This window comes from Danio aesculapii, chromosome 2, assembly GCF_903798145.1.
Source record: "Danio aesculapii chromosome 2, fDanAes4.1, whole genome shotgun sequence".
Classification (NCBI taxonomy): Eukaryota; Metazoa; Chordata; class Actinopteri; order Cypriniformes; family Danionidae; genus Danio; species Danio aesculapii.
Window position 1 is genome coordinate 20991620 of NC_079436.1, and position 27333 is coordinate 21018952.

General features: G+C 37.6%; 1 protein-coding gene across 2 annotated transcripts in view; it reads left to right on the forward strand.

The window, feature by feature from the left end:
- Positions 1-27333, forward strand: part of rreb1b (ras responsive element binding protein 1b) — a 59215-nt gene that overhangs the window by 11456 nt on the left and 20426 nt on the right. For both annotated transcript variants that reach the window (XM_056474591.1, XM_056474592.1), the window contains exons 2-3: positions 14240-14328; positions 26765-26896. In XM_056474591.1, the coding sequence (XP_056330566.1) occupies positions 14325-14328; positions 26765-26896 (136 nt within the window). In that variant the 5' untranslated portion in view covers positions 14240-14324. The remainder of the gene's footprint in view (positions 1-14239; positions 14329-26764; positions 26897-27333) is intronic.

Consider the following 27333-nt stretch of genomic DNA (forward strand, 5'->3'; position numbering starts at 1 on the left):
AATAAAACATAAAATGCTCTATCGCAGACTTCTTTATTATCTTTGCAACATTATACAAATTTTAAAATGAATCAATTGTATTTTAAATTATATTTTATTATATTTATTTATTTTTATTCTCATTAAAATGAACTTGTTACAGTTTGCCAAAACTTTGAGGATGAGAGGATCCCTGACAGAACAGGACAGAGAAAACAAAACGTGGAAACGAAGCAAAGGTCACTCCTGGATCTTTTGTAGCCCGGTTCATCTCAGGGTTCCAGTAAATATTAACCTGCTTATCACAGAGCATGGGACGTGTTCTTTTAGCATACTAAAATCAGAGAGAGAGTACTTGAAGAAGCAATATAAACATCAGTAAATTATATTATTACATCAGATTGTGTGTCTTAAAGTCCTTGTGAAATCAAAATAAAGTTTTTTAAATGTTAGTTTCAGTCTTAAAGATATCTATAAGCTTGTGTGCTCCAAAACAGTGGCAAAATTCACATAAAAATATATATAAACATTGAAATCTTGCAGTTTGTCACCTATAATATAATATAACCTCTTTCACCTATAATAAATAAACAATATTTGGACTCATCTCATAATCAAATCTTCTGACCAATCAAATACTATCTCACATGTCCCGCCCCCTTCAAGATGCTATTGCTGTATGTGCTTGAGCTCATCCACTCTCACTGCCAGAACTGTGATAAAAATTAAGTGCTATTGGCTGTTTTTTTTAAAGGGGGAGGAGCTACTCTGCCTCGCCCTGTCTTTGAGTTTCAGTTAAAATTACATCATGCATCAAACCAAATTGCACATCAAAGCACTTCATGGCACCTTTAAAGACAACATGATTACATAAAAATGTGAGTTTTGTGGGTTGAATTTGATGATTCAAATTCATGAGACCGAAGCTAGCAAATGAACTTGTATGCAAATTGTCTTTCTTTTGTGGAAAAACGATCCAACAATAGTTATGACTCATCCTGCACTACAAGATGTTTATCCAATCAGATGCTCACTAGGATGAAAATGCTCGGTTGTTGCTAGATTGGATATGTATTCAGCAGATTTATTTATATTATTTATGAAATTTCCTATTGATTGTATTTTATTAACGTCTACCCCCACCCCAACCCTAAACCCAACCATCTCAGTAATGTAAAAACAGTAGTTGTACCGAGTATTATTTGTTATCTATTAAATTACCCAATAAATTGTATTTTTTAACACCTACCCCCACCCCAACCTTAAACCCAACCGTCACAGTACTGTAAAAATATTAATTATTGTTATACAGTGGGGCAACACGGTGACGCAGTAGGTAGTGCTGTTGCCTCACAGCAAGAAGGTTGCTGGTTTGAGCCTAGGCTGGGTCAGTTGGCGTTTCTGTGTGGAGTTTGCATGTTTTCCCTGCATTCGCGTGGGTTTCCTACGGGTGCTCCGGTTTCCCCCACAGTACAAAGACATGCGGTACAGGTAAATTGCGTAGGCTGAATTGTCCAGAGTGTATGAATGTGTATGGATGCTTCATAGAGATGGGTTGCAGCTGGAAGGGCATCCGCTGCGTAAAACATACGCTGGATAAATTGGTGGTTCATTCCGCTGTGGCAACCCCAGATTAATAAAAGGGACCAAGTTGAAAAGAAAATGAATGAATGAATATTATACAGTGTCATAAAAATGCTGCTTTATTAATGTGAATATCACACATCCGGCTGGCCGCGTATCCAATCTAGACTTTACCAAAATGCCCCTCCTGATCTTTTCAGTAGCAATGGTTCCAGATGTATTTTTCTGTAAAAAAGCAATGTCCTTGATTTTACAAAGGTTGCTCCACAGAGCCCTTCCTTCCTCCACTCTTAGTATTTTTCAAATAGATGTTCCCTGATTGTTTAATTATGTTGGTTGTTTACCCTCATGTCCTTTTTTATTTTATTATCTAAATGTGTTTAAAGAGTAAACCAAGCTAAAAAAAGCTAATTTTTGCCAATCAGAGGGCTAATCTCTGTACCTTCCCCCATCATCAGCCAATCACAATTTTTTGCTATTTACTCTGTTTACATGTTTGCTGAGTAAATACAACATTTCATTTTGTGAGCAACTGTGCCACTTGATTTAAGAATGATTCTCCTTCATTCGGGCATCTAGCAATGTTGTGTACACCACAGCGCAGTCAAACAACTATGATTGAGATAATCATTAGATAGAGCAGGCTAAAAAGCAAATAAAGTAAATACATGCTTTACCTTTGGTCAGCCATTTCAAGCTGCACAGAGGTCTGTGTTATCTTCATTTAGACAGCCAGCATGAATCATACAATTAGGAGTTTAGAAACAAAACCAAAAAAAAAAAGAGCGAAGAGTGGCCTGACAGATACATAGGTCACACTTTATTTTGATGGTCCGTTTATTGAATTTAGGATACATTGCAACTAATTCTCATTAGATTATAAGTAGACTGTTAGGTTAGGGTTAGGGTTAGTGTAAGTTGACATGTACTTGCAAAGTTTCTTATAGTCAGTTAAATGTCTGCTGAAGGAGCATATCAACAGATATTAAGCAGACAGTCTACTAATACTCAAATGGGCCATCAAAATAAAGTGCTACAGATAAATATATCTATTTTTATTTTTTGCTTTTATTGATAAACTTAACAAATGTATCTTCACACATCATCAGAAATCTTAAATTTAGATACATTCACTTGGATTTATTACAGTTTTAAATTATATTAAATATCTGTCATTAGTGTACAAATAGCAAACATGGTCAACTTGACATTATTTTATATTGTTTAAAGTTACTGAAGCTTTGTGTATTATGTCATCTTGATTCCATCTTGTAAAGCAAAATGAATCAAAAATGTTGAGGAAGAATATAATATTTTGTAATGTACAGTTAGCATAATGACAAATTAGCAGCTAAAGCATGCAGCCGTTTGTGTTATTGTCATCATTTCATTTCCAAACTTGTTATTTGAGTCTGAACTTCACAGACAGACAGTTTCTGGCCCCAGATCAGTGTGCTCACCAAGGCAAAGTACAGAAGATTATGAGGGGGACCAAGCGAGGAGAGGGATTACCATACACATATACACATACACATATACACACACACAGAAAATGAATTTCTGATGGTTTTGCTAACATTTAGATGCTTCCAAAGCAATCTTATCAGATTCTCTGCATGCAATTTCCAATTAGTTATAACCATGTTAAACAGTGAACAATTTTTGGCCTGAAATATAAGCTAATCCTACAGGGTACCATCTTTGGTTACTCCCCCTTACCCAACATCTCTCCATCTACTAGCACCTCAAACACAAAGTCTCACTTATTTCTGCAATGGATGTTGTGGGTGCGAACAGCACAGTGCGTTATTTTCGCGAAAGGCAGTTTGCTTTTCTCCACTCTACTTTTGACAAGCTCCATGTGGTTGACAGACAACCTCCGGCTGTTTCCAGCAGTTACTTGCTCAAATAAGCCTTGCAGTGTCACCTGACTGCTTTGACCAGATTGGCCGTATTAGACCACAGCAGGGGCGGGGCTTTGGGGCGGGACTCTGTGGAGTTTGTGGTTTCTGTGGTGACCAGCGACCGGTGATGTGGCCTTGTACTTTGATCAGGGTGGCCCCGAGGAGATGGACACATTTGAGTGTAAGAAGCTCGCCGTTCCCTCCCTACATTCTTGCAATGAAAAGCCCATGTGTAGTTTATAATTAAGCCCCATCGGTAACTTATTTTAATGCAGTCTGTGTGCATGCGAGCTCATGCATGCATGCATTCGCACTCAGAGGCGCAGGAGTGGGCGCGCTCAATAGACAAAGTCTGTGTCTGATGATAAGGACTTTGAAAAAGCTCAGTTGAAGGAGGGTGGGGAAGGACAGAGCACCGGCCGGGGTGGATATAACAGACTTTGGGAGCAGAGGGAGCTGGCATGCATGCATGCAGGCGGGAGACTGCGAGCTCTACAGTGGAGACAGTGAGCGTAAACATGCGTAGCGCTGCCAAATACACTTTCTGACCTACTTCAGCTCACTGGGAATACACTGTATTGTCTGCACCCAAGACAGTGGCTGTCTGTGAGGCCTCAAACCTCAAATCCTTCACCAAACGATTCATTCTGCTGCAGAAGAGTCAGTCTTAAAGATGTGTTTGGAGACAGATGGAGGGAGATCTGCGTGGTGGTGCTGGTGGTGGGGAGGGGGGGAGGCTGGGGAATAATGACCAGAAGTGTACGCTTGGGTAAATCTGCACTGGCTTGAGTTTTAAATAGCCTGGAATGCACAGTGCTGGAAATGGGTGGTAGTTCAGGGAGCTCGGCCTGCTATACGGCAGCATCACGGGACGGCAGATGTATGTTACAGTTTCCTATAGTCAATGGATTTTTACACACCAGTATAGCGGAGTAAAATAGAGCCTGCGTTTGGGATGTCAGCCCAAGAGGGGAGTATTTTGGTCATTAGTAGAGAAGTGCTAATTAAACATTGGTAAGGTCTTTGGTCTGTTAAAAGTTCAGTGCATCATGGCTTGAGAGTACATCACAATACACAATATTTAAACAATTTAAAAAAGTTTTTAGGTGTATTTACTTTGTTTTTTTAAATGACCTTTGCTGTTGATAAATAAAAATAATTAACAGTGAATGTAATATTTAGCTAATTTATAAATGATTATTGATTTTTGTCATGCATTTAATTGTAATTTTTTTGGTGTCTTAAAAGTGCCAGGGTTATTGTTGGGAATTAAAACTAATATCATTGCAATACAATTTATTACTTAACTGAAAAAATAAGCATAACAGAAAAAAAAACATAAACTTATGCTTAATTTTGTTACTTTAAATACTAAAATAACAAAAAAACTAAAATAAACAACCTAAAACTTATAAAATATTAGCCAAAGTTATAACATGTAATAATAATAATTATTGACTTCTATTTTTAAAATAGCACAGAATTTTACCATCATCCCAGTGTTGCCAACTTAGCGACTTTGTCACTATATTTAGCGACTTTTCAGACCCCCTTAGCGACAAATTTTCAAAAAAGCGACTAGCAACAAATGTAGCGTTTTTTTTTTTTTGGGGGGTTTTACTGCAGATTTTTATAGACTCGCATGTGTCCATACTATATCATTCCTACCTTTCTCAACGAACTGCAGGTAATTCCGTCAGCCCCTCCCCCACCTCAGAGCACTCATAGGCAGCCCTCGTATACAGCAGTCAGTGAGCAGATCGTTCCTCTGCGTACCGACGGCAAAGGATTTAGCACCGTGAGTGTAAGGCATTTTCCTTGTAACGTTACAATCAAGCCGATCTGCATCTTTTTTGTTTTAAATGTAACGATTTCATTTGGCCGTTTATTTTTTTCTTGCTCACAATCAGAGAGATTTTAGTGACCGTTTTGGAACTTGTGTGAGTTTATTATGTCTGGGAGATTACTGCAAATTCGTTATACATCTATACTGATATACTGTATTCAAACAATACATTTAATTAAATTAACATGCATATATAAAGCGTAGTGCAACTATAAATACCCCGTTATGAACCATAGGCTGTTGAACAAAAACTGCTGGATGTGATGACGTCAGTAATATGCAAATTGACGTATGATGTAATCTAGCGACATTTAGCGGCTTTTAGAGCAGAGCTTAGCGCCTTTTCATTGAAAATGGTTGGCAACACTGCATCATCCATAATATGATAACCGTGCAGCATCACTCAGAATTGGTCTGTGCATCTCTATCATCAACTGTTTTTAGGCTCTTTTTTAGGAGTTTATAACAGCCAGTAGCTCATGCATCAAACACTATTACTTCTCACAGGAGTTCATCCTCTCGCTGTGATGTCATGGCTTTAGCTGGAGCTCCTGACACAAAATGGTCGCTGCATGCACTGCAGTAGAAGGCAAAGGTCACGTCAGGGCCACCTGTTTGGAGTGACAGCTGAGGGCTGCTTTGCCAAGGGCCTCATGTGCTCCTCTCCTCCTCCTCCTCCCCATTAACCCCTTGTCTTCATTCCAATCAGAGGTTCAGGCACATTTCTTGATTTGTCTCGGTCTCTCGCTGCTGCCTCACCTGCTGGAAAATCCAGCTGAAGCCTGCCTGAATTTGAACGTGATCACGCTGGTTCAAGTTGGTCTACCAGCTAGTTCTCAGTTTTGACCACCTCGAACCAGTAAGAAACCATGTTGTTGTACAACACTGATACTGGTTTTAACTGGATTTTCCATTTTAGTATGTCTTATGCAGTCATCTTACTTTTCATAATTGAGATTTGAATATTTGGATATTTATTTTTTTAGAACTCATATGTAGAAAAGCTATTGACAAACCTGCTGAAGCAAACTTTTACTGTAAGTAATAGAGAGAAGTCTTAAAGTCAATGTGAACCAAACTTTTATTTCAGTATGTTGGTGTACTTCCAACTGAAATGGAATATTGAGAAGGAAGCGGGGTTTCTTTTTGCGCATTATTCCCCAGTAGCAAACTAACGGTAAGGGGGTATAATAAAAAAAAAACTGTGGCTGAAGCAATTAAACTGAGATTAACCAAGAAAGACCGCCACTCCAAACGTGGAAACAAATCACGACTTTATTAAAGATTACCAAAACAGACTTTTTTCAGTGCATGACCTTACACAGATTCGTTGTTCGCCTAAAGAATAACAATGTTCACGGTCGAAATAAACACTGTAAACTTTGGTTTCACATGGCTACTACTTTAAGATGAGAGTAAGGGCAGGGTTGACCTTATTGCTGAGGATGATGTCAGTATGCTCATTAACTATGCACAAAGTGATTGGCTGACAACGGAGAGGTCTATAATGTTCACTCTAGATGCGGATGAAGCGTCAAGTGCGAGTGATTTACATGTTAAGTCAATGCAAAGACGCAAATAGACATCCTGTGGCGCGATACGCACGAATAAGGCAGCGCGAATGACGCAATTTGCGTGAATTGCTCGAGTAGTAAAATCGGAACTTTGGCGGACATTTGTGTCGCGTTAACCAATCAGGAGCTTTCTCTTGAAGGGGCGTGATTATGACGTAGTGCCTGTTGTTGGTGTCCTGTGGGGAAATCCTCTTGTCGACACTGGACAACTGTTCATCAAACTGGGCTTGGCTCATTCGGAAGCACTGCTGAAAACCTTCATCATCTGGAGGAATTGATGAACTCACAGAGCCTGATGCACCTCTGAAAGGATCTAGTGGACTCAGACACGGCCCCGAACAAATATGCGCTGTTTATCAGCCTTCCTAAAGCACATAAACACAGCTGTTGTCTCAATAAAATCCATGTTAGCCATTTAGCAATGAAGCTAGAGTCACCGGGCAGACAGAAGCCCTGCCCATGATGCGAGTCTGCGTTTATTCTGAAGCAGCTTGACGCACGAATAATGCAAGTAAACTCAAATTGTTCACATGTCTATTTACACGTGTTCCCCGCCTGGTGTGAATAAATAAATAAACATGCATGCACTGTCTTAATGGGATTACAGTGAAATTTTGGCAATATTACAATTAAACTTAACCTCATATAAACACAATATTTTGATCTAAATACTCGCAGCAAGAATAATCATATCACTATAGGTGGCTATTGCAGATTTGAATTGAAATATGCACCTCATATTTTTGCTAGTCTAGCAAAAGTGTGCATGTGTTCATAAAAGTGACGCACAAGAATATGTGTGCCATGTACAAATACAGGGGTGTGCATTGTCTTTCTTTGGAACCTTTTGGAATCACATGTCATAAGCATCATAGATTTACAGAATACTGTAAATACTTTTTATTTTTATTTTTTTATCTGATTTGATTTGTGGACTCTTAACTGACTATCAGTGTTCTACAAAAGTCATAATAGTCTTTCGATAAATGTGATAACTTTTTATAAACTCCTTATCATCAAATGTTAAATGTTTACATTTCAAGAGAGATTGCCGGAAAGGCGCCCATTATTTTTGACATTTTATCCTAAGTAGGCAGAATATTTTGAATACTAAAATGCCTAAAGTGTTAAGTTAGCTTTTGTTCAATGATTGAGAATGGAAGCAAATGACATCTCATTGTGTGCTTTTTGCTAATTATTATTATTAGAATAAATATCTGAAACAAGTTTTATTGACCATTACTGTTTATAATTAAATGGAATTGCTGCCATATTTCTCTCCAAACATCATTGGGTGTTGAAAAAGGTGGATACTACACTCAAAAAATGATTTAAACGTTTGTTCAAACTACTTATTTAAAATGAGCTGAAATAACACAATTCTTTAGGGTTTTTTGGAAACAACTTAATTGTTTTAATCTTCAATTCACTTAAATGTGTAAAAACTAATAAACTAACTTAAGTCTCAACACAAATCGATTGTGTGTTACAGTGTATATTTGAGAGCAGTGTGAACATTCACATTAAGATTTTGGACTTAAACTCCAAATAATAATCAGGTCAAGACCAACAGCAGAAGTGTTTGCGATGAAACAAGATGGAGTTTGTTAGGAGGAGAGAGAGAAAGAGATGAGCAGCAGAACCTGTTTAACCGGACCCTGTCTCAGGGTGTCTCCTCTTGTCAGGAATCCTCTTCCTCTGGTTGTCGAATGGCTGTAGCCCCATCCCCACTTTTATTTGGACACCTCCCCCACTCAACACAAACACATGCTGAAAGTGATCCAGGAACAGTGTGTAGTGTGGAGCCAGCAGAACGCGATAGCCCCATGAGCCAACACCTGCCCACAGTCCAACACTTGCCTGTGCCTGTCACACACACACACAGATGCAGGAGCGAAACACACTCCTGCCTCACACACACACAGTTTCTGTTCATTTTCCCTCTTACATCAGCAACATGTGCAGAACTTTTTCCTGCTTACATTTATTCACTGTTGTTTTACCATCTTGTTATTGATTGTATTTTTAGGGCTGGGCGATTTAAAATCAAAATCTCGATTAATTGAACATTTTAACTCGATCACAATTATTGAACGATTATTTTATTTATTTATTTAATTTTTTGCCTTCATAGTTCACGGACAGGTTTTGTACAGTAAATATGAAGAGTTCAGATACAAAAGCCGCTAAACGCCATTTCCACCAAAAATGAGCTAATGACATTGAGTGAATGTTTTAGGCACGAAGTAGATGTTTAACAAATAGATTTGCTTCAAATCGCAGAGTCCATGCATTCAGAAATAACAGTTTGTTGGCAAAAGCTGCTATATCCCGAGAACCAATCAGAAGGCACGAATGAAATCATATGTTTTCAATGTAGCAGCACTGATACGCCGGCTGTTTTATTCCACTTTCGATTTCAATTTTAAAAGATGGAGTTTGATGAACCGGATGTGAGTTTTTTTGCCGATGTTTTGGGTTTACATGCGTATGATAAAAATGCTGGGTTACATGAGCTCATTGCTATGACATCATAAATTGTGAAATTAGCCCATCGAAAAAGGCTTTAAGACCAAGCAGAATCCTCCGTTGGCTTTTCACTTTGGTGTGAAATTAGCTAATCAGTTTTGTCCAAGGTTAACAAATATTTTCATTTTACAATCTGACATAAGAGAAGTCTTTCACTTCTGCATTTTTTTTAAACTGAGGAAACATTTTACAGGTTACTTTTATTCTAAATCTTCTATAAATCTTTAGAAAATATTTTTGGTATATCAGAAAGTGTGATTATGATGACCATAGCCGCTTAACTAATTAGCATGCCAGAGTCTCGTTCGTTATCGGAATAAACCAGACAAATTGCTCCACCATCTGACAAGCTAATGCAGGTAAAAAATAATGCTTAAAATGCAGTATTTAAATCTTAGAATTAAGTATAAATCGGATAACTACAAAAAGGTCCACTTTTTGAGAAAAAAAGACCTGCTCTTTTCCCCAGGCTGGCTACAGGCCTGTGTTGTGCGCACATTCAATTTCATAAAGTGTTTTTTTATGTTGTTTAGGTCTTTAAGGGTGCTTTTACACCAGCACTTTTGGTCTGAACCCGGGTTTGTTTCACGTCAAAGTACGGTACATTTTAGCTAGTGTGAACGTGTCTTCTGATCTCGGATGCGCGCCCGTGAACCGTACCTCAGTCCATCTGAAAGAGGTAGTTTGGGGTACGGTTCGTGCGAACTTGGGTACGGTTCACCTCTTATATGCATGCGATCGTACCAAATAACGGAAGTGAACCGCAGGTGTGTGTGTGTGTGTGCGTGTCTGTGTATCACTTACCTTGGTGACAAGTTGGACTGAGCCAGGGCAAACACAGTGATAATGTCTGCTTGTCTCCACCAAAAACGACTTCTGCAGACATCGCGTGACGTTCTGAATGTTTTTAATGTTTTTGTGGCAGATAGACCCAAGTGGCTCTCTGTAAAATGGGTTTGATAACAAAATCAAAAGATTCAGGAAAAGCAGAATGACCGTGATGCGTACGTCTCCATTTTGGTGCTTTGCTTTCATGGCCGTCACCTAGCAACAGCTGTACACAAAACAGCAGCTTTATGACACAAGCGTGCCAGGGGTCAAAAGGAAAAAAGACAGCGTGAACACAAACCAACCAAGGGGGACAATCGGAATTGGGTTCGGACGTGGCATTCAGACCGAGGGTGAAAGCACCCTAAAAGTCTTACATTTGACTTTGTGAAACCAGGATTTTTATTGGGACAACATGAAGGAATAAGTGGATTGAACATAAAACAGTTACCCCCCCCAATAAAAAAATTGTGTTGTTTCAGCTCATTTTAAATAAGTAGTTTAAACAAACAGCAAACTGAATTTTTTTTGAGTGTACTAATGTAACAGTAGTCCAAACTCACAGTCATTCAAGGAAGAAAAAGACTGGGAACAACAAATGTTCATTAACTTCATTCACAAAATGAACACTAAACAAAAGCATCCTTTTTGAGTTCCTCTGTGGGACTTGACATTTGATAAACACCCCCACGACCAGCCTCACCGTCAACCCCGCCCACACTCATCACATCTAGTCAATCACAGACCTTGCGCTCTGCGTTGTCGCAAGGTGTAGTTACTTTTTTTCGAGAGGTGTGTGTCAGGGTATGGTGAAGGCTATACAACGCATGTCTGGAGATGCAGAAGTATAAATAATCAAATAAACTACACAACAGAGCAATTACAACAGAATAACTTTAATCAAACCAAACCTACAAATGGGCGACACGGTGCCTCAGTGGTTAGCACTGTGGCCTCACAGCAAAAAGGTCACTGGTTTGAGTCCCAGCTGGGTCAGTTACCATTTCTGTGTGGAGTTTGCATGTTTTCCCCGTGTTGGTGTAGGTTTGCTCTAGGTGATCTGGTTTCTCCCACAGTCCAAAGACATGCATGAAAAGTTGAATTGAATAAACTAAATTGTCTGTAGTGTATGTATGTGAATGGGAGAGTGTATGGGTGTTTCCCAGTGCTTGGTTGCAGCTGGAAGGGCATCCACTGTTTAAAACATAAGCTGTATAAGCTGGCAGTTCATTCCGCTGTGGCGACCCCTGATGAAGAAAGGCACTGAGCCAAAGGAAAATGAATGAAGGAAACCTACAAATTCTGAAGACACTGAAAAAAACTCTGAGACTCAAACCAAATTCCAAAATAAAAAAACAACAGTGAGCGCAGCTTGTATTACTCTCATATGCTGCTTCATGCCACATCACATTAACTTTGCTGTAAAATGTCCACCCATTGCACTCAAATCCACTTTATTTGTGTCCATCACGTGAAAGACTGTCAAACCAACATATGTTTTTTTTTCCTGACTGGATAATTTGAAATAAGCCTGTTTTGTGCATGATGACATGCCTAAGCTTCATCCGTCTGCCTGCCATCCAACTCCATAACGTCATCTATACTCTCATCCTCACGCTCTCCTTTCTGCTTTTGTTCCCGGCTCGTCTAATAGCAGCTCCTGTGATATGCAGTAGTAAAGCTCCATACGGCCTCCTGCTCTCACCAGAAAGGAAACTTGGCAGTGTGTGTGACTTTGTGTTATGTGATGGCAGGCCGTTTCAGTTTACCAGCTGAACAAGAGGCCCGGGGCTGGATCTCTCCTGTTACCTTTACACTTCTAACAGCGCATCTGAAGTGATGCAGTCTTTCTCATGTAGCCTTTTTAGGTTGCCGTCTCTTGCCGTTGCTAGCTTGAAGTAGGGCTGAGTTCACTGCATTTGCACTAATATTTCAATAATATAAAACTATTTTTAAGTCGCAAAGGCTGCCGTTACAGTGTGGTAATGTGACGCGAGAGTAAAGCAGTCTGCACAGGATGCATCAGGTTACGGATTTCAGTTTTTTAAGGTATTGTTGGGATTCATACTGTGCTATAAGACACACATCAAGGAGCTGCTATGAATATAATGCAGGGTGATGAAATTGTGATGAAACCTCACTTGGGCGCCCGAAACCGCTTACTACTCAGTAGGTACTGCATTTGAATTTGAATGTACTACTCGGCCATTAGAAAAGTACGTTCTATACAGTATGAATGTGAGTGGTATGAATAGAACTCGGACATACTACATCTGCTATTTTGCCATAATCATGTGACCTACCCGCATCAGTTGCACTGCTTCACTCCCATTCATAAATTCTCTGGCGATGCATCATGGGATAGCGTAACATGCATCGGATGCGCACTTCAGAATATTGCCTGAAGTAGTAGGTCATCCGCACTGTTGAAAAAAAACTTAGTTTACTCAACGTAAAATTAAGGCAACCTTTTCAGACATTTTTGAGTTGACTCAACTTTTAACCCAGCTACTGCACTTGACTCGACTCCACTCGACTTGACTCGAAGTTGAGTAAACTAAAAAAGTCCTGAAGTTCGTTCATTCATTCATTTTCTTTTCGGCATAGTCCCTTTATTAATCAGGGGTCGCCACAGCGGAATGAACCGCCAACTAATCCAGCATATGATTTACACAGCGGATGCCTTTACAGCCACAACCCATCACTAAGAAACACCCATACATTTTCATTCACTACGGACAATTTAGCTTACCCGATTCACCTATAGCGCATGTCTTTGGACTTTGGAAACCGGAGAACCCGGAGGAAACCCACTCAAACACAAAGAGAACAAACTCCACACAGAAATGCCAACTGACCCAGCCGAGGCTCGAACCAGCAACCTTTTTGCTGTGAGGCAACAGCACTACCCACTGCGCCACTGCACTGCCCGTCCTGTTTGTTGTTGGTTTTTTTTACAGTGTTAGTACTTCTTGCATATTGTTTTTCGAATTCTATAAATTTGGATATACTTTTAGGCTCACATACTGATTTTAGCATACTATATAGTATGTAAGTATGCGATTTTTCAGATGCAGCCTTGGACTTTCAGTTCTTGCTTGCTAAAACATTTCTGAAATGAATTGTTACTTATGTAAAGTATGTCATTTGTTAATGCTTTTTATTTAATTTAACATCAGCCTTTTTTTAAAATTAGGTGACTAATTAAGTAAACTGCTAAAAAAACTTGCCAAAACTAAAACTGAAATTATGATTATTTATAACTGCTTTGTACTTTGTGTGGTCGAATGTGAAATCTTAATTTTAGGAAGATAGTTACTAATGCCAACAAAGACAGAATCTGCGGACATTTTTTGCTATTTCTGCACAGAATTTTAAATCTGTGGATAATTATGCAGAATGATTGTGAAAGTATAGTAACTGAAAACTTAACACATGAAATAAAAAATAACGCCTTTTAACTTTAAATATAAGGTTTACAAATGCAAATCCGATTAGATCCAGTTGTTTGGTAAACAAAGCAAGTCTCCCATATAATATATCTACTAAAAGAGAGAATATTACTTCACAAACTGTATTGTAATTAAAATATTATTCATTAATATTACTGAAATGAATTTAAAAACTGAATAAATAAATATTTACACATATTAAGATGAGTAAATAAATAGACTCAATGATGAAATCTGATTCCATGTTGGCCTAGTCATATATAATAGATAAAGACCTTAAGAAAAAGAGCAAAAATATCCCGATATTTCCTAAAATTCTTCAGATCTAGCCTGGAGGGTTTCTCATTCTAATCCCAAAGGGGGAAACACCCCGCATTCATGTTCATGCTTACTCAGCGGCTCGGCATCGTCTGACTCTAGTGTGTGTATTAATGTGTGTTTTTATAAAGGTAACACTAGGCTTGTGTATACAGCTTTCTTGCGGGGTAACGTTTTCTTTGTGTGTAGTAATGGTGTGTTGGTTTGTGTTTTGCTTTCTTTCAGAATGAGCAGAGGTCGCTGTCCCTCATCCTGTGCCTGTGACCCGGTGGCTCCATGACCCTGTGACGCGTTTAGCCCAGACCTTAAAATGGGTAAATGTGCAAAAGACACCTGACACTACTGGCTCTTTGCGTGTTTATCTCTGTGTGTGTACAGGCTTTGGAGGTTTACAGGTAGTTCGGAGTTAGGAAGACATGCCTGATGTCCTTGTTATTCAAAACGCTTCACAATCATACTTAACAAGGTCTTTTGACATTCTAAATTTAGCAAAGGTTTTCTGTGAGAGTTGGATTTGAGGGTAGGGCCATGTAATAAGTGTTTATTTTACTGTATAAAATACATTAGAACTATGGAGAGTCCCTGTAAACCTCCAATACCAACTTGTGTGTGTTTGTTCATGTGAGAAGATGCTGCATACGTGTTTAATTCAGATGTTATTTTGGTGTCTGCATCATGATTTTTGTATACTGTAGTGATCATATTCAGTTTTGTTATATGTTAAATTATTAAAATGTAATTTAGAGGACAGTCGCAAAGTTTAAAGGTTAAATGTGACAATGGATGAGTATTTTTATCTTCAGCCACTCTGCTCCTCAGCTTTGGAATTCACTTCCTCCTGACCTCCGTAATCTAAACTCTCTTTTACAATTTAAATTCAAACTCAAAACACATCTGTTTTTTAACGCCCTACTCTCTTTAACTCAACTGCACTTTTAAAAAATGTGTATTGTATTCTATTGACTTTTATATTGTGTTTTTATTTGAACTGACTGTCAAAGTCGCTTTAGGCAAGTCATTTCACTCAGCGGCCATCTTTTAAACGCCTCTTGGGCAGTATGCTCGGGCATTCTGTTTGAATGAGGAAACATCAAATTCTCCAAAACTGCTTGCCAAGCTTACGATTGAATTTCATATTAGAAATCACCAATAAAATTAAACAGCAACTGTCCCTTTAGTTTCATTTCCAAACGTCCAAATGACAAAATCTGCAGAAACTTGCGTCTGGTCCAAGCCCCTCCCCCAGAGTGGCATCAGTCTATAGTGATCGATAAATGGCTCCTGTACTAGAAGGCGGGTTTTTTTCACCATTTAGTGATCGATGATTGGCTCATGTACTAGTAGGCGGGGCCAAAGAGTTTAGAATCACCAAGAGGCGACACTCAATAGAACGTTCCATTGCAACAGTAGCGCCCGCGATTCCGCCATTTTTGGAGTGAAAGCGATCGGCCTTCCATTGGATCTCATTGCTGTCACGATGGCAAGCAGCTGCTTTGTTTTTATATTTATTTATTTAAAAAGCCCATTAAATTGAGATACAACCTGAAAGACAACAATACAACACTTACTATGACAATCATCAGCACTTTTAATAGTTTACTCTACAGATTTGTAATATGCTGTTGTTCTATTGGAATTTTCATTCCAAAATGGCTGCTGCGTGACACTAGCGGCATCTAGTGGCTGTTTCCTAAACAACAACAGAGTGTCGCCTCTTGGTGATTCTATGCTCATTGGCGGGGCTTTATTCATGTTTCCCAGTTCAAAAAGATACGAGTGACATGTCTTGTGTATTCTATACTGTGTCTTATTTCAGAGGCTGCATCCTCCGAAGGATGCATTCAAAGTGCGCTAAACGCAGCCTCAAAATGCATCCTTTGTTTCCCAGGTAATGAAGGACACAACCAGTGGATCCTTCGTGGCCTTAAACGTCCCAAGATTCATTGCGCACTGATAACGGCAGGACGTTTTTAAAAGAAAACTTTGGTTTAAATGTATGAATTAAGTCTAGTTTACTTGGATATCTAAACACATGTTAAAAAACAAAAAGAGTATGACATGTCTTATTAAAGAGTGATTTTATAGACAGTTTACATTTTTATGTGTACATGTATGGATCAAAGGAAATATATTTCCAGCTTTTGTATACCTTGTTTTGCTTAAAATCGCTTAAAACAAGTAAAAAAAATTCACTTTGAAAAAAAGTCATTACAAATTTTATCAGCGCTTATTTACAGCAGCTGTTATGGTTGCCTGGTGATGAGATCCGTCCTCTGTAGGCAAGATTGTCTCGGTTCAGCCTGTGTGGAATTCGAAGGACTCACCTTTAAAGTCTGCATCCTTTGAAGGATGCAGCCTCTGAAATGAGACACAGCTTATAGTCTATGGTCCGGTGACCTTGAGTGTCAAGAAAGGCGCCTTCAAATAAATAAAATGCATTATTAAAGTCACATTATGAAAATAACTGTATATTTTACAGTAATGATATACTGTAAAAGTGCACTGTAAAAAATAAATCTGTACGGTAAAAAACCGGCAACTGTGGTTGCCAGTTTTTCACCGTTAAAAATACAGTACAAACCATAAAAGCAATTTCTCATTTTTACAGTAAACTATCGTATTTCATTAATTTATAGATTTAATATGTCAGTATTTTGATTTACCAACATCTACACATCTTATGTTACACAGATCGACAGGTTAACACAGCCATATGCAGGTGGTGATGAGAATAGTTACAAAATGAACCAATGCTCATCACAATCAAATTTTCCCACAAGCGGAAAACTGTATCAGTGTCTAGAAGGTGCTCAGTGTCTTTCACACAGCTACTAAATACCAGTATGGTAACACGCATACATTTAAAGTCATGAAATAAACATTGTTTATCAACATTAGATGTAACATAAATCTCTAATGTACATAACTGATGGGGAAACAACTGAAAAGATCCATAGTAATGTCAACAAAAAGCATAAAAAGTGATTCTGGGAAAGTCAATTCTATGGTTATTCGCCGTATATATTAAGGAAACATACTGTTAACCAGGTTATGGATTTTTACTGTAGCATTTTTATAGTTTTTTTACCGTTGAAATCATTTTACAGTGTGGTGCTGTAAATGTAAACACAGTATTTCTCCTGTAATTGATTTACAGTAATTTACTGGCGAACTTCTACCATTAAGGTACTGAAAATTCTACAGGAAATTATTAACAGTGTTGTGAATGATCACATTGTAATATCGATGCTGAATCTATATATTGTGCTATTTTTCATGATATTCTGTGACTTTTCTCACTTCATACTACTACATACTGCAAACTAAGTGTAAAAAAAGTGTTAATAAAACTATCATTGTATGTCTGTGTAAAGTTGCTGAGTGGACAGTCAGCAAGTGTTGTTTAACCTTAATTAAAAAATGCTGTCATCATTTACTCACCATCATGTTATTAAAAAGCTGTCTGACTTTTGAATTTGTGAAACACATTATGTACAGGATGTTGGGTGCCAAACAACATTAAACCTATTTGGACATTTTGCAAATTATCCTTTTAACAGAAGCAGAAGTCCTGGACTGTAGGTTTAAATAATGACTGAATTTACATTTTAGGGTGAACTGTTTTGTTAAGTCTATTAAAAAAAATCCTTAGCTTGTATATATTGGTAGAGAATGTCTATTTTGATGGCACGAAGAGGGTGTTGTAGATCAAGACACAAAAAAGAGACTGGAAGCTTGTGTGGAGATGGGAGTAAGTGAGATGGAGGAGAGCCTGTAAGATGGAGGATGATGACAGGGAAGAACAGGGAGAGGAAGCAAAGGAGAAGAATGGCTCAGCATTCCCTGAACTTCCCAGCCACCACACCAAACAGGAAATGCACAAGTTCCCCACTTTCTCTCTGGTGGAGCGGTGATGGGGAGGGGGTGGGGGGGTCAGACTTTCCATCGCTCTGTGTACTTATGAACGAAAAGAGGAACAAAATGGTCAAGAGCGCTCTAAATGAAAGCATAAATCTGCTGTGAGCATTCATGCAGTATGGGGGTTATCCTTGGGAACTGACAGAGTTTATTGCTCTGCTCCCAAACCTAGTGGGGCCATCCTAGAATTCAGTGCTATTAGAACAAAAACAGCTAAACAAATCAAGATGGCGCAAAGAAGAGAAATGTTAGTTAGTGCATGGTTATTTTGCATTTGATACTGAATTAAAGGTAAATGTAGTTCAGTTTAATTATGCATGTATTATTTTCCCCAATATTTGTGTGTAGTAATTTAAGCATTTTCCTTAAACTGGAATTATATACAACAAATGTATAATTTATTACAATTATTAACTCATTGTTACACTTTTTAAACCACTAACTAGTTTAAACCACTAGTTGACATGTTTCATCATTTTGCTAACCTCAAGGCAGATGCCACATGGCAAGTCTGAAACTGAATTATATATATAAATAAGTGCTGGGCAAAAATGAATTGAATCTAAAGTTTGTTTTGGCATAATATATATGTGTACTGTGTATATTTATTATGTGTATATATAAATGCACACAGGCAAACATATATTTGAGAAAATGTTTATTTATATTTAGATATAAAATGTATATGTGCAAATTATCTATACATTTAAATTAGTTTTTATGTATGTGTATCACACATATGTAATGAATATATATAACAAACACACATATATTATGTCAAAACAAACTTTTATTTTGGTTGCGATTAATCTTTGCCCAGCACTACTTTTTTAAAAGTCAATGAGAAATTCACTGAAATATCCCAATAAAGAGTTTTATTACTGTAGTTACTGAAGAAAACCCGTAAAAACTTTTATTGTGATGTATCACAGTTTTTTTTTGTTGTTGTTTTGTTTAGTTTTTTGCGAAATGTACATGTTTCAATTAAGCTTTTATTTGATTAACAATTTCAATGTTGTCTTAAAACTGCATACCCCTCGCGGTGGCTGACTCCGACGCGCACCTCTTAAAAAAATGTAACTACACGTCACAAAGACACGTAGCACAAGCTCTGTGATTGGTCAGCTTGGTAGCGCTGACAAGTGTGGGCTGGGGTGAGAGCTGTGTGAGCCCGTTGGAGCGAGTGTTTACAAGTGTCGAGTCCCATAAGGGAGCTCCAGACGGAAACTTTTGTTTTGTGTTTACCTAATGATTAAAGTTGTTGCACGTTTGCCGGTTCCCACCTCTGAATGAGTGAGTTTTAGCTACTTGTACATTAAGGTAGCATTCAAAATACCCATGAGGAAACTTGACGCAGAGGAACATAAAAAAGGCCAGCTAGTGTTTTGGAAGTGTTATTGCAGAGCAACACAAATAGCACACAGAAGTATAAACCAGGCTTTAGGGACCAATCACACCAAAGGTACTTTTCAGTTCTGAAAACGTGAGGCACACCGACCCCATTTTCTTTATGTTGGCTATAGAAAAAGAGCAGTGTACAGTGCTTTTAATGTTGCTAGGCAACCACTGTATGAATGGCCTTATTAATGGAGTACATGTTTTTTTTGCACAGAACTGACTTTTTTCAACTGCAGGCGCTCAGAGCACTCCGTCACAGACTATAGGTGCAGCAGGTGGTTAAAACACAAGGTGCATGAAGCACATAAAAAGTGCTCAAAATGCTCACTGCCAATAGAAAACTATTAAAAAAAAAACATTCAAAATCTTTCGATGTGTTTGGAGCCTTAAAAGGCAGCTGTCTGTTTGGGCCACACACTAGCTAGAACAGAGCTAATAACCGCTTCAGAGTTTCTATGAATGGAGCTGTTTTTTCTTGGTTTCTGTCATCCTGTTGGTTTGTCTTGAAGTATGAGTGTGTAAAGTGAGTGATAGTCAGGGGCAGATGGACTCATCATTATCCAGTGTTATCTGTCCCCAGTAGGAGGGAAGGTCTATATAATCCCCACACTCCCATTAACGAAGACACTTTTATAGCCTGTGGATGTAGGAGGTCATGTGCTAGCCTGGACAGTGTCTATCGGAGCATCAGCACTTCTTTTTTTTCCTTCACGTCTAATGTTTCCAGAACTATTTGTAGTGCTTATAAAGGCTAGCACCTATTATTAATGCTCATTATTTTTTATGTTCTACTTATGTTAGCCTAAACATTAAGTATTATTGTGGGACATGAATATCATACAACCTTGGGAGGGAGATAGCTGAATTGGACCAGGATGCATTCAACGAAAACAATAAGCAGCATGTTAAAATAAGTCAAAAAATACTTTCGCAGCCTAGTAGCTACACTCTGGCAACCTTCTCGCCAGCAAAACATTTTTTTTATTGAAAGCATGCATTAAATACTTTAAATTGATCAAAAGTGACTAAATATTTTCACAACATTTCTGTTTTAAGGAAATGTATTTGTTTTAAATATAAATTATATTTATTATAATTATAATAATTCTGGATTATTTTGACCACCAGAACAGCATTAACACTCATTTAAAAATGAAGAATGCAGTGATGATGGATAATAGGGCTGCACAGTATATAGTTTCAGCATCAATATCGCAATGCGCAATCTGAATTATAGTTGACCAGAAACTACTGAATTGTATTTAATCACTGTATTTATATGGACTTTATATGATTTATGCAAAAAAACATTTCTTACTTAAAATTTTTGTCTCGTTTCTAGTCCAAATATCTACATTTCATATTAAAAACAAGATTATTTCACTTATCCCACTTGCAGATAATTTCCTTAAAAGAGCAAAATCTCTTATTTTTCACTGATTTCTTCTGACGGTGAAAACTAAACAATATTTTTACTTGGTCTAAGATTTTTTTTTAATATTTGGACTGAAAACAAGACAAAACAAAGCAACAAAAGCATTTTTTTGCATTGTGTTTTTCAATTTCTGTACCCGAGTACTGTTAGACAGTACCGTCAAATTGTACTATTCAAACCATCTTCTGAAGCAGTATTCGTATCACAATATTTACTGCAAAAAAAATCTAATATTGCAATATCAGATTTTACAATACCGTGCAGCCCTAATGGAAAAGCAGCTCAGCCCTCATAGTGATAAATAACATTTAAAATCACAGTTGTTTTTCTAAATTCCTCAAATGTATAAAATGTAACTCTTTAATTATTCTTGTTGTATTTCCTCCTGCGTTCCATTTTCTGCATGTCAGATAATTTGTCATTATATTAGTTCTATGAACCATATGATGATGATATGCTTAACTGGGATGGCCATCTGTCGTTATGAGTGGCTAATTAATTATTGTCTTTAAGCCTGATCCTCTCAGTTAGTCCTGAGATGCTTGGCTAATAACAGCTCATTAATCTCAGATAATCTCTGGATCTATGCTGTATTGCCATCTCAGCTTGCAGCACTTTATTCTGCATCGGTGAGGCTGATAACGGGATTGAAGCTACTTCACACACTCTATTTATTCCACAATGGGGAAATAAAATCACTTTTTTAAAGAAAGTATCAAGGAGAGTTTAAACTTATATGCAGTAGGTTTATTGAATATCATTAGTTAAAGGGCACCTATTGGACCCCTTTTTTCAAGATTTAAGATAAGTATTTTGTGTCTCCAGAATGTGTTTGTAAAGTTTCAGCTCAAAACACCCACCAGATTATTTATTAAACCTTTCAGAATATTGGAATTGTTTGCTCTGAAGCTGTTTTTGTTGCCTGTGCCTTTAATGCTAGTTCTTCCCGCCCACCGTTCCCACGTGCCTGTCAGAGTGTGCCTCAATCTCCGGCTGCGTCAGATAAACAGCACAGTGACAGACATGAAGGAAGCAGATCTCAAGTAACATTTGTGAGAAATACTACTGTAAGAACTTCCCCAATGATTATTTGATGTATTTGTTGTGTAGTCGCAACAATGAGTCACACACAATGTTGTTACAAAGTTCACGCGCACACACACAGCGCTCATGTTTAACTTTGCAATGTTTTTGCACGCAAATTTGACAGGATACAAGTTAATATCCATCGCTGTATGGATATCCGTTATGTTAATGTACAAAATAAACCTGATTTAACGTCTACAATCCAGGATTGAAGTATCTTTTATAATTGTACTGACATGCCAAAAATCGCTGTAATTTATTACAAACATGCACTGTTTTAAAACGTTTTAAACTTGTAAAACTCATTCTTGATCACATTTGATGATGATTGATGATCTGATGAACAGATCTTTTAATCCCAGTTGCTTTCCTCACGTCTTGTGGATATGTCAATCAATTAGGTGGGCTGGGAAACCGCACTCCTATGTCACGTTGCAGTGGGCATCAAAATGTGAGGGATTTGGATCTTATGTCAGAAAATTTAAAAAAAGAGACTTATTGACTTTATTTTACCTCAATATAACAGAGGACACACAGTTTAGTCCAAACAGCTTACAAAAGAGGTGCCCTTTAACAATTTTGAGCATCAGGCCTTACAACCCACTCAAACTAATAGATACATTTGTTTTTAGTGAGAGTAAATTTCAAGCGGCATTTAGCTTTGTGTCGATCAGAAAATTGGTCATCGGTTGAGATATTTTCTTGACTGTTTTTGTACTGTATTTTGTGATGGAACTAAACCGATTTTATACTGACAACATGAAAAGGACTATTTCTTTTTTTTTTTTACAGTTTAAAGTATTTATTCAGAAATTTACTCATTCATATGTGATCATATTTATCAATTCATATTGAATTTCTAGGAAAATGTTTGGTTAATGTAGAAATAAAGTAACTATTAATAATCACAGGTCCGACGTAAAAATAAAAGGAATGTTTAATGATAATGTGAAGGCGTCACGGTGGCGCAGTGGGTAGCAAGATCGCCTCACTGCAAGAAGGTCGCTGGTTTGAGCCTTGGCTGGGTCAGTTGGCTTTTCTGTGTGGTGTTCTCCTCATGTTCGCTCCTGGTGTTCTGGTTTCCCCCATAGTCTTAAGACATGCGGTATAGGTGAATTGGCTTAGCTAAATCGTCCATAGTGTATGTGTGTGAATGAGTATGGATGTTTCTCAGTGATGGGTTGCAGCTGGAAGGACATCCACTGTGTAAAACATATGCTGGATAAGTTGGTGGTTCATTCCTCTGTGGCGACCCTTTTATTAATAAAGGGACTAAGCCGAAAAGAAAATGAATGATAATGCTAAAATTAATAATTAAAATACATCATGAAAATATACTACTGTAAACAATGTACAAAATAAACAATAATAATCTGAAATGATAGACTTATTTTATCCGTGCACTATATACGTCATAGCATCACAGCTTTAACATTAACACCTGTATTTAGCATTGTACACTAGTCATTGGACCGACAACAATGCATTTTAATTCTAGTTGTACAAAGGGTCTATTGCAACTGGATGACTTTACCAGTTGGCGAGTAGCTATTTTATTTAGAGTGTGGACTTATTCTGCCATATTGCCTGTTTCACTTTCTTCATTTTTTTCTTGCCTTTGTTTTGAGTGATGCAATCACTTTTAACAACGACAATGTAATGTATTGGGGCTATTATTATTATAATATTACAATTATTTCCCATACAAACCTTTCTTTTTCATAATAGATATTCCTGATTCTAGATTTTTCTATCTGTGACGCACCTGAAACTTGTTGATTTCTACAGTGAAAATCACTAAACATGAATCACATTGCAGAGAATGTGCATCTCTCAGAGAAATATTCAGGACAATCAGATTCCTCCGTCCTCACTTTTCCAACCACTGCAAGTACATGAGCAGAGTTTGGGATGGTGGGAGCCGGGAGGGGGATTTCCTCCCCTCCCCCTTCAGCAGAGATCACACCCATCCACAAACTGCAGTCGGGCCGCATGGTTAGAGTACAGCAGACAAGAGTCTTACAGCAACTTCCTGCTTCGACTCTCAACCCAACCCCCCCTGCTGTTCCTCTCTTCACTGCAAAAAAAACCCCCACACACTTCCAAGTTTCTCCTGTGCGAACATGCGGCCAGTTTCTCCACTCTCTTCTTTTCCAATCCTCTCTCTACACTTTTCTCACATTTCACTTTTCTCGCAGTGTTTTCCTCCATCTCTGCCTCCCCTCCTCCTTTGCTGTCACGTATGTGCCGTTCATCTTTCTCCTCACCCTGCACCACCCCCTCCCTCATTGGGACGGGCCTCTCACTGTAGTATCACACTCCCACAGCTGCCTTCAACAGTCCACAGTCAGTGCTGCTCCTGTCTACACTTTTACACCACACAGTTACTCAGTTCAAAATGAGATGCTTGTGGGGAGAATGTAGCTTTTTAAGTCCCAGCTGTCTAAGATTAATACAGTTATGATTTTGAGCACACAAACATTTGTATAGATACTGTAGCAGTCGTAATACACTGAAAAAAGTGTTGCATGCAGAACTATTGCAAACAATTTATTTGTGTTGAATTGAAACAAACAAATTAAATTTAATATTGTTCAACTTAATTTGTTTGTTTAAATTCAGCCCAAATAAATTGTTTACAACCACTTTACAACGTAAAAAAAATTGAGTAAATCCAAGGACTCATCTTTGAATAATTTTTTTCAGTGTATGACAACTTTCTGTGGCCTGTTTAGAGCTGTTATTGAGGTGTTTTGGTTGATTAGATCACTAGTAAACGAGGGAGACACATTCCCATTTAAACCTTTAATCCATTTATACCTTTAATCCATCCACTTTAATTGATCTATTTTCTCAGATATATAATTTTGAGGAGTTAGTGAGTAGGTTTTAAAGGGTTAGTTCACCCAAATATGAAAAAAATATGTTATTAATTACTCATTCTAAACATCTGAGTTCATCCTCAAAACACAAATGAAGATATTTTAGATGAAATCCGAAAGCTCTCTCATTCTCCATAGACAGAAACATCCTCAAAACAGACTGTATGCTTCATTGGTTCAATAGGAATATTATCAAGCTATAAAAAATACCTTTTTCGCACGCATAAAAACAAAACTGAAAACTACAGTTTCTTACACGTTTGTTGTGCTCTTCATGTGTGTCGTCCTCGGTTGCGTCACTAACATATTACCTTTGGATACACTTGTGCTTTATTTTAAACAGAGGAAGTCGCACATGGGCATCCTGAAAGAGAGCTCTATACTTACACTCGCAAACACACACTTAAATATTTTATACGTACACTCACCGCCCACTTTATTAGGTACACCTGTCTGACTGCTCGTTAATGCAAATTTCTAATCAGCCAATCACATGGCAGCAACTCAATGCATTTAGGCATGTAGACATGGTCAAGATGATCTGCAGTTCAAACCGAGTATTTCATGAACCAGTATTTCATGAACTGCTGATCTACTGGGATTTTCACGCACAGCCATCTTTAGGGTTTACAGAGAATGGTCCGAAAAGAGAAAATATCCAGTGAGCAGCAGTTCTGTGGGCTCAAATGCCTAATTGATGCTAGAGGTCAAAGGAGAATGGTGACTCAAATAAGAGCATGAAATAAGATGCAAAGAGCATCTCTGAATCCACAACACATCCGACCTTGAGGCAGATGGGCTAGAGCAGCAGAAGACCACACCGGGTGCCACTCCTGTCAACTAAGAACAGGAAACTGAGGCTATAATCCGCACAGAATCGCCAAAATTAAACAATAGAAGATTGGAAAAACGTTTACTGGTCTGTAGTATTCGGATGATAGAGTCAGAATTTGTCGTCAACACCATAATAGCATGGATCCATCCTGCCTTGTATCAATGGTTCTGGCTGGTGGTGGTGGTGTAATAGTGTGGGTAATGTTTTCTTGGCACACTATGGGCCCATTAGTACCAATTGAGCATTGTGTCAATGCCACAGAATACCTGAGTATTGTTGCTGACCATGTCCATCCCTTTATGAGCACAATGGACCCATCATCTGATATATACACACACATTATATATATATATATATATATATATATATGTATATATATTCAGCTAAGGTTTAAGTGTGATTTTTATATATATATAATTATTTATATATATATATATATATATATATATATATATATATATATATATATATATATATATATATATATATATATATATATATATATATATATATATATATATAAAATCACATTTAGACCTTAGCTGAACCTTAACTTTGCCTTTTGAACTTTTTAGTCACTTCTGTCATCATGCATTTCCAAAGCTACATGAATTTGTTATGATATCAAAGTTAAAATTCAGCTTTTTGTAATCCCTCTTTTGTTGTTAAAAAAATCTACTTTCAGACACCATTAAAAATGACCATGAAAAGGTGTGGACGGTGATTGCTATGACTCATTGCATGTGCATTTGTAGGAGTTTGCTTTTCAAATGCAAAAGCATTTAATTGAGTCTTCCATTGTGATTTTCAAAGGTTTGCAGTAGTCAGTTTACTGGTGTTTGCGGCATTATCTAACATACAAAAAGTGTCTTAACCCATGTTGAGCCTGTGTTGTTAATAGATTACATGCTCCTTATCATCATCGGCTCTGCTTGTTTGCAACATAGTTTGCTCTGTACTTGAAAGATTGTGTTGGACATTAGGAAAATGAACTCCAAGTTGTGTGTTCTTCTGTATGTCACTCACAAAATGTACATGATTGCATTTTAAAGCTAATTTGTCCTATTTAGTAAATTACTAAAAATAGTAATTGTGATAATTTTCAAGTGGCAGCTTTTGCAGATAAATAGGGAGAGAAATTCATTAGTTGGTTATCTGCAAGTCCTGTGTGAGTAACAAATGTTCTCCGTTTTTAGAAATGGAAAGTGCCTCCCCTGAAAAGACTATCAGCAATGGTGTCGGTGCTGCTGATGGGAATGAACAGACCCATTTGTCAGAAGAGGCTGTGAACAGTCAGTCGTCCACATGTACACCAGAACCTGTTGAAGGTAAAACGCCACACTTACCCTGAAAGATTGTATTGATTCCTATAATTACTCACTCATGTTTTTCCAAAGCCAAAAAGTTTTTTTTTCTGAGAAATATGTTTTCCATCCACTTTATTTTATGCACGTTATGGTTTTGCAATAAAAACTCTGTTTTGAAACATCAAGATGTGCAAAAATCATACAAATGAGCATAAAAAATTGAGCGTAATTATAATTTGGATAAGTTTTTAACCATTAAAAAGATACTGTATGTGCATAACCTACAATGGAAAGACATTTGATGTGCATAAACAAATGTAGTTTTGCCTCAAAGGATCAAATATTTGAATAACTAGGGTTGAAAACTGCCTCAAGAGCAAATCCTTAATGCAATATTTAAATTTGGCGCAAAAAGTACATTTGCATCTTAGAAACGAAACAATTTTAGGCTTGTTCTA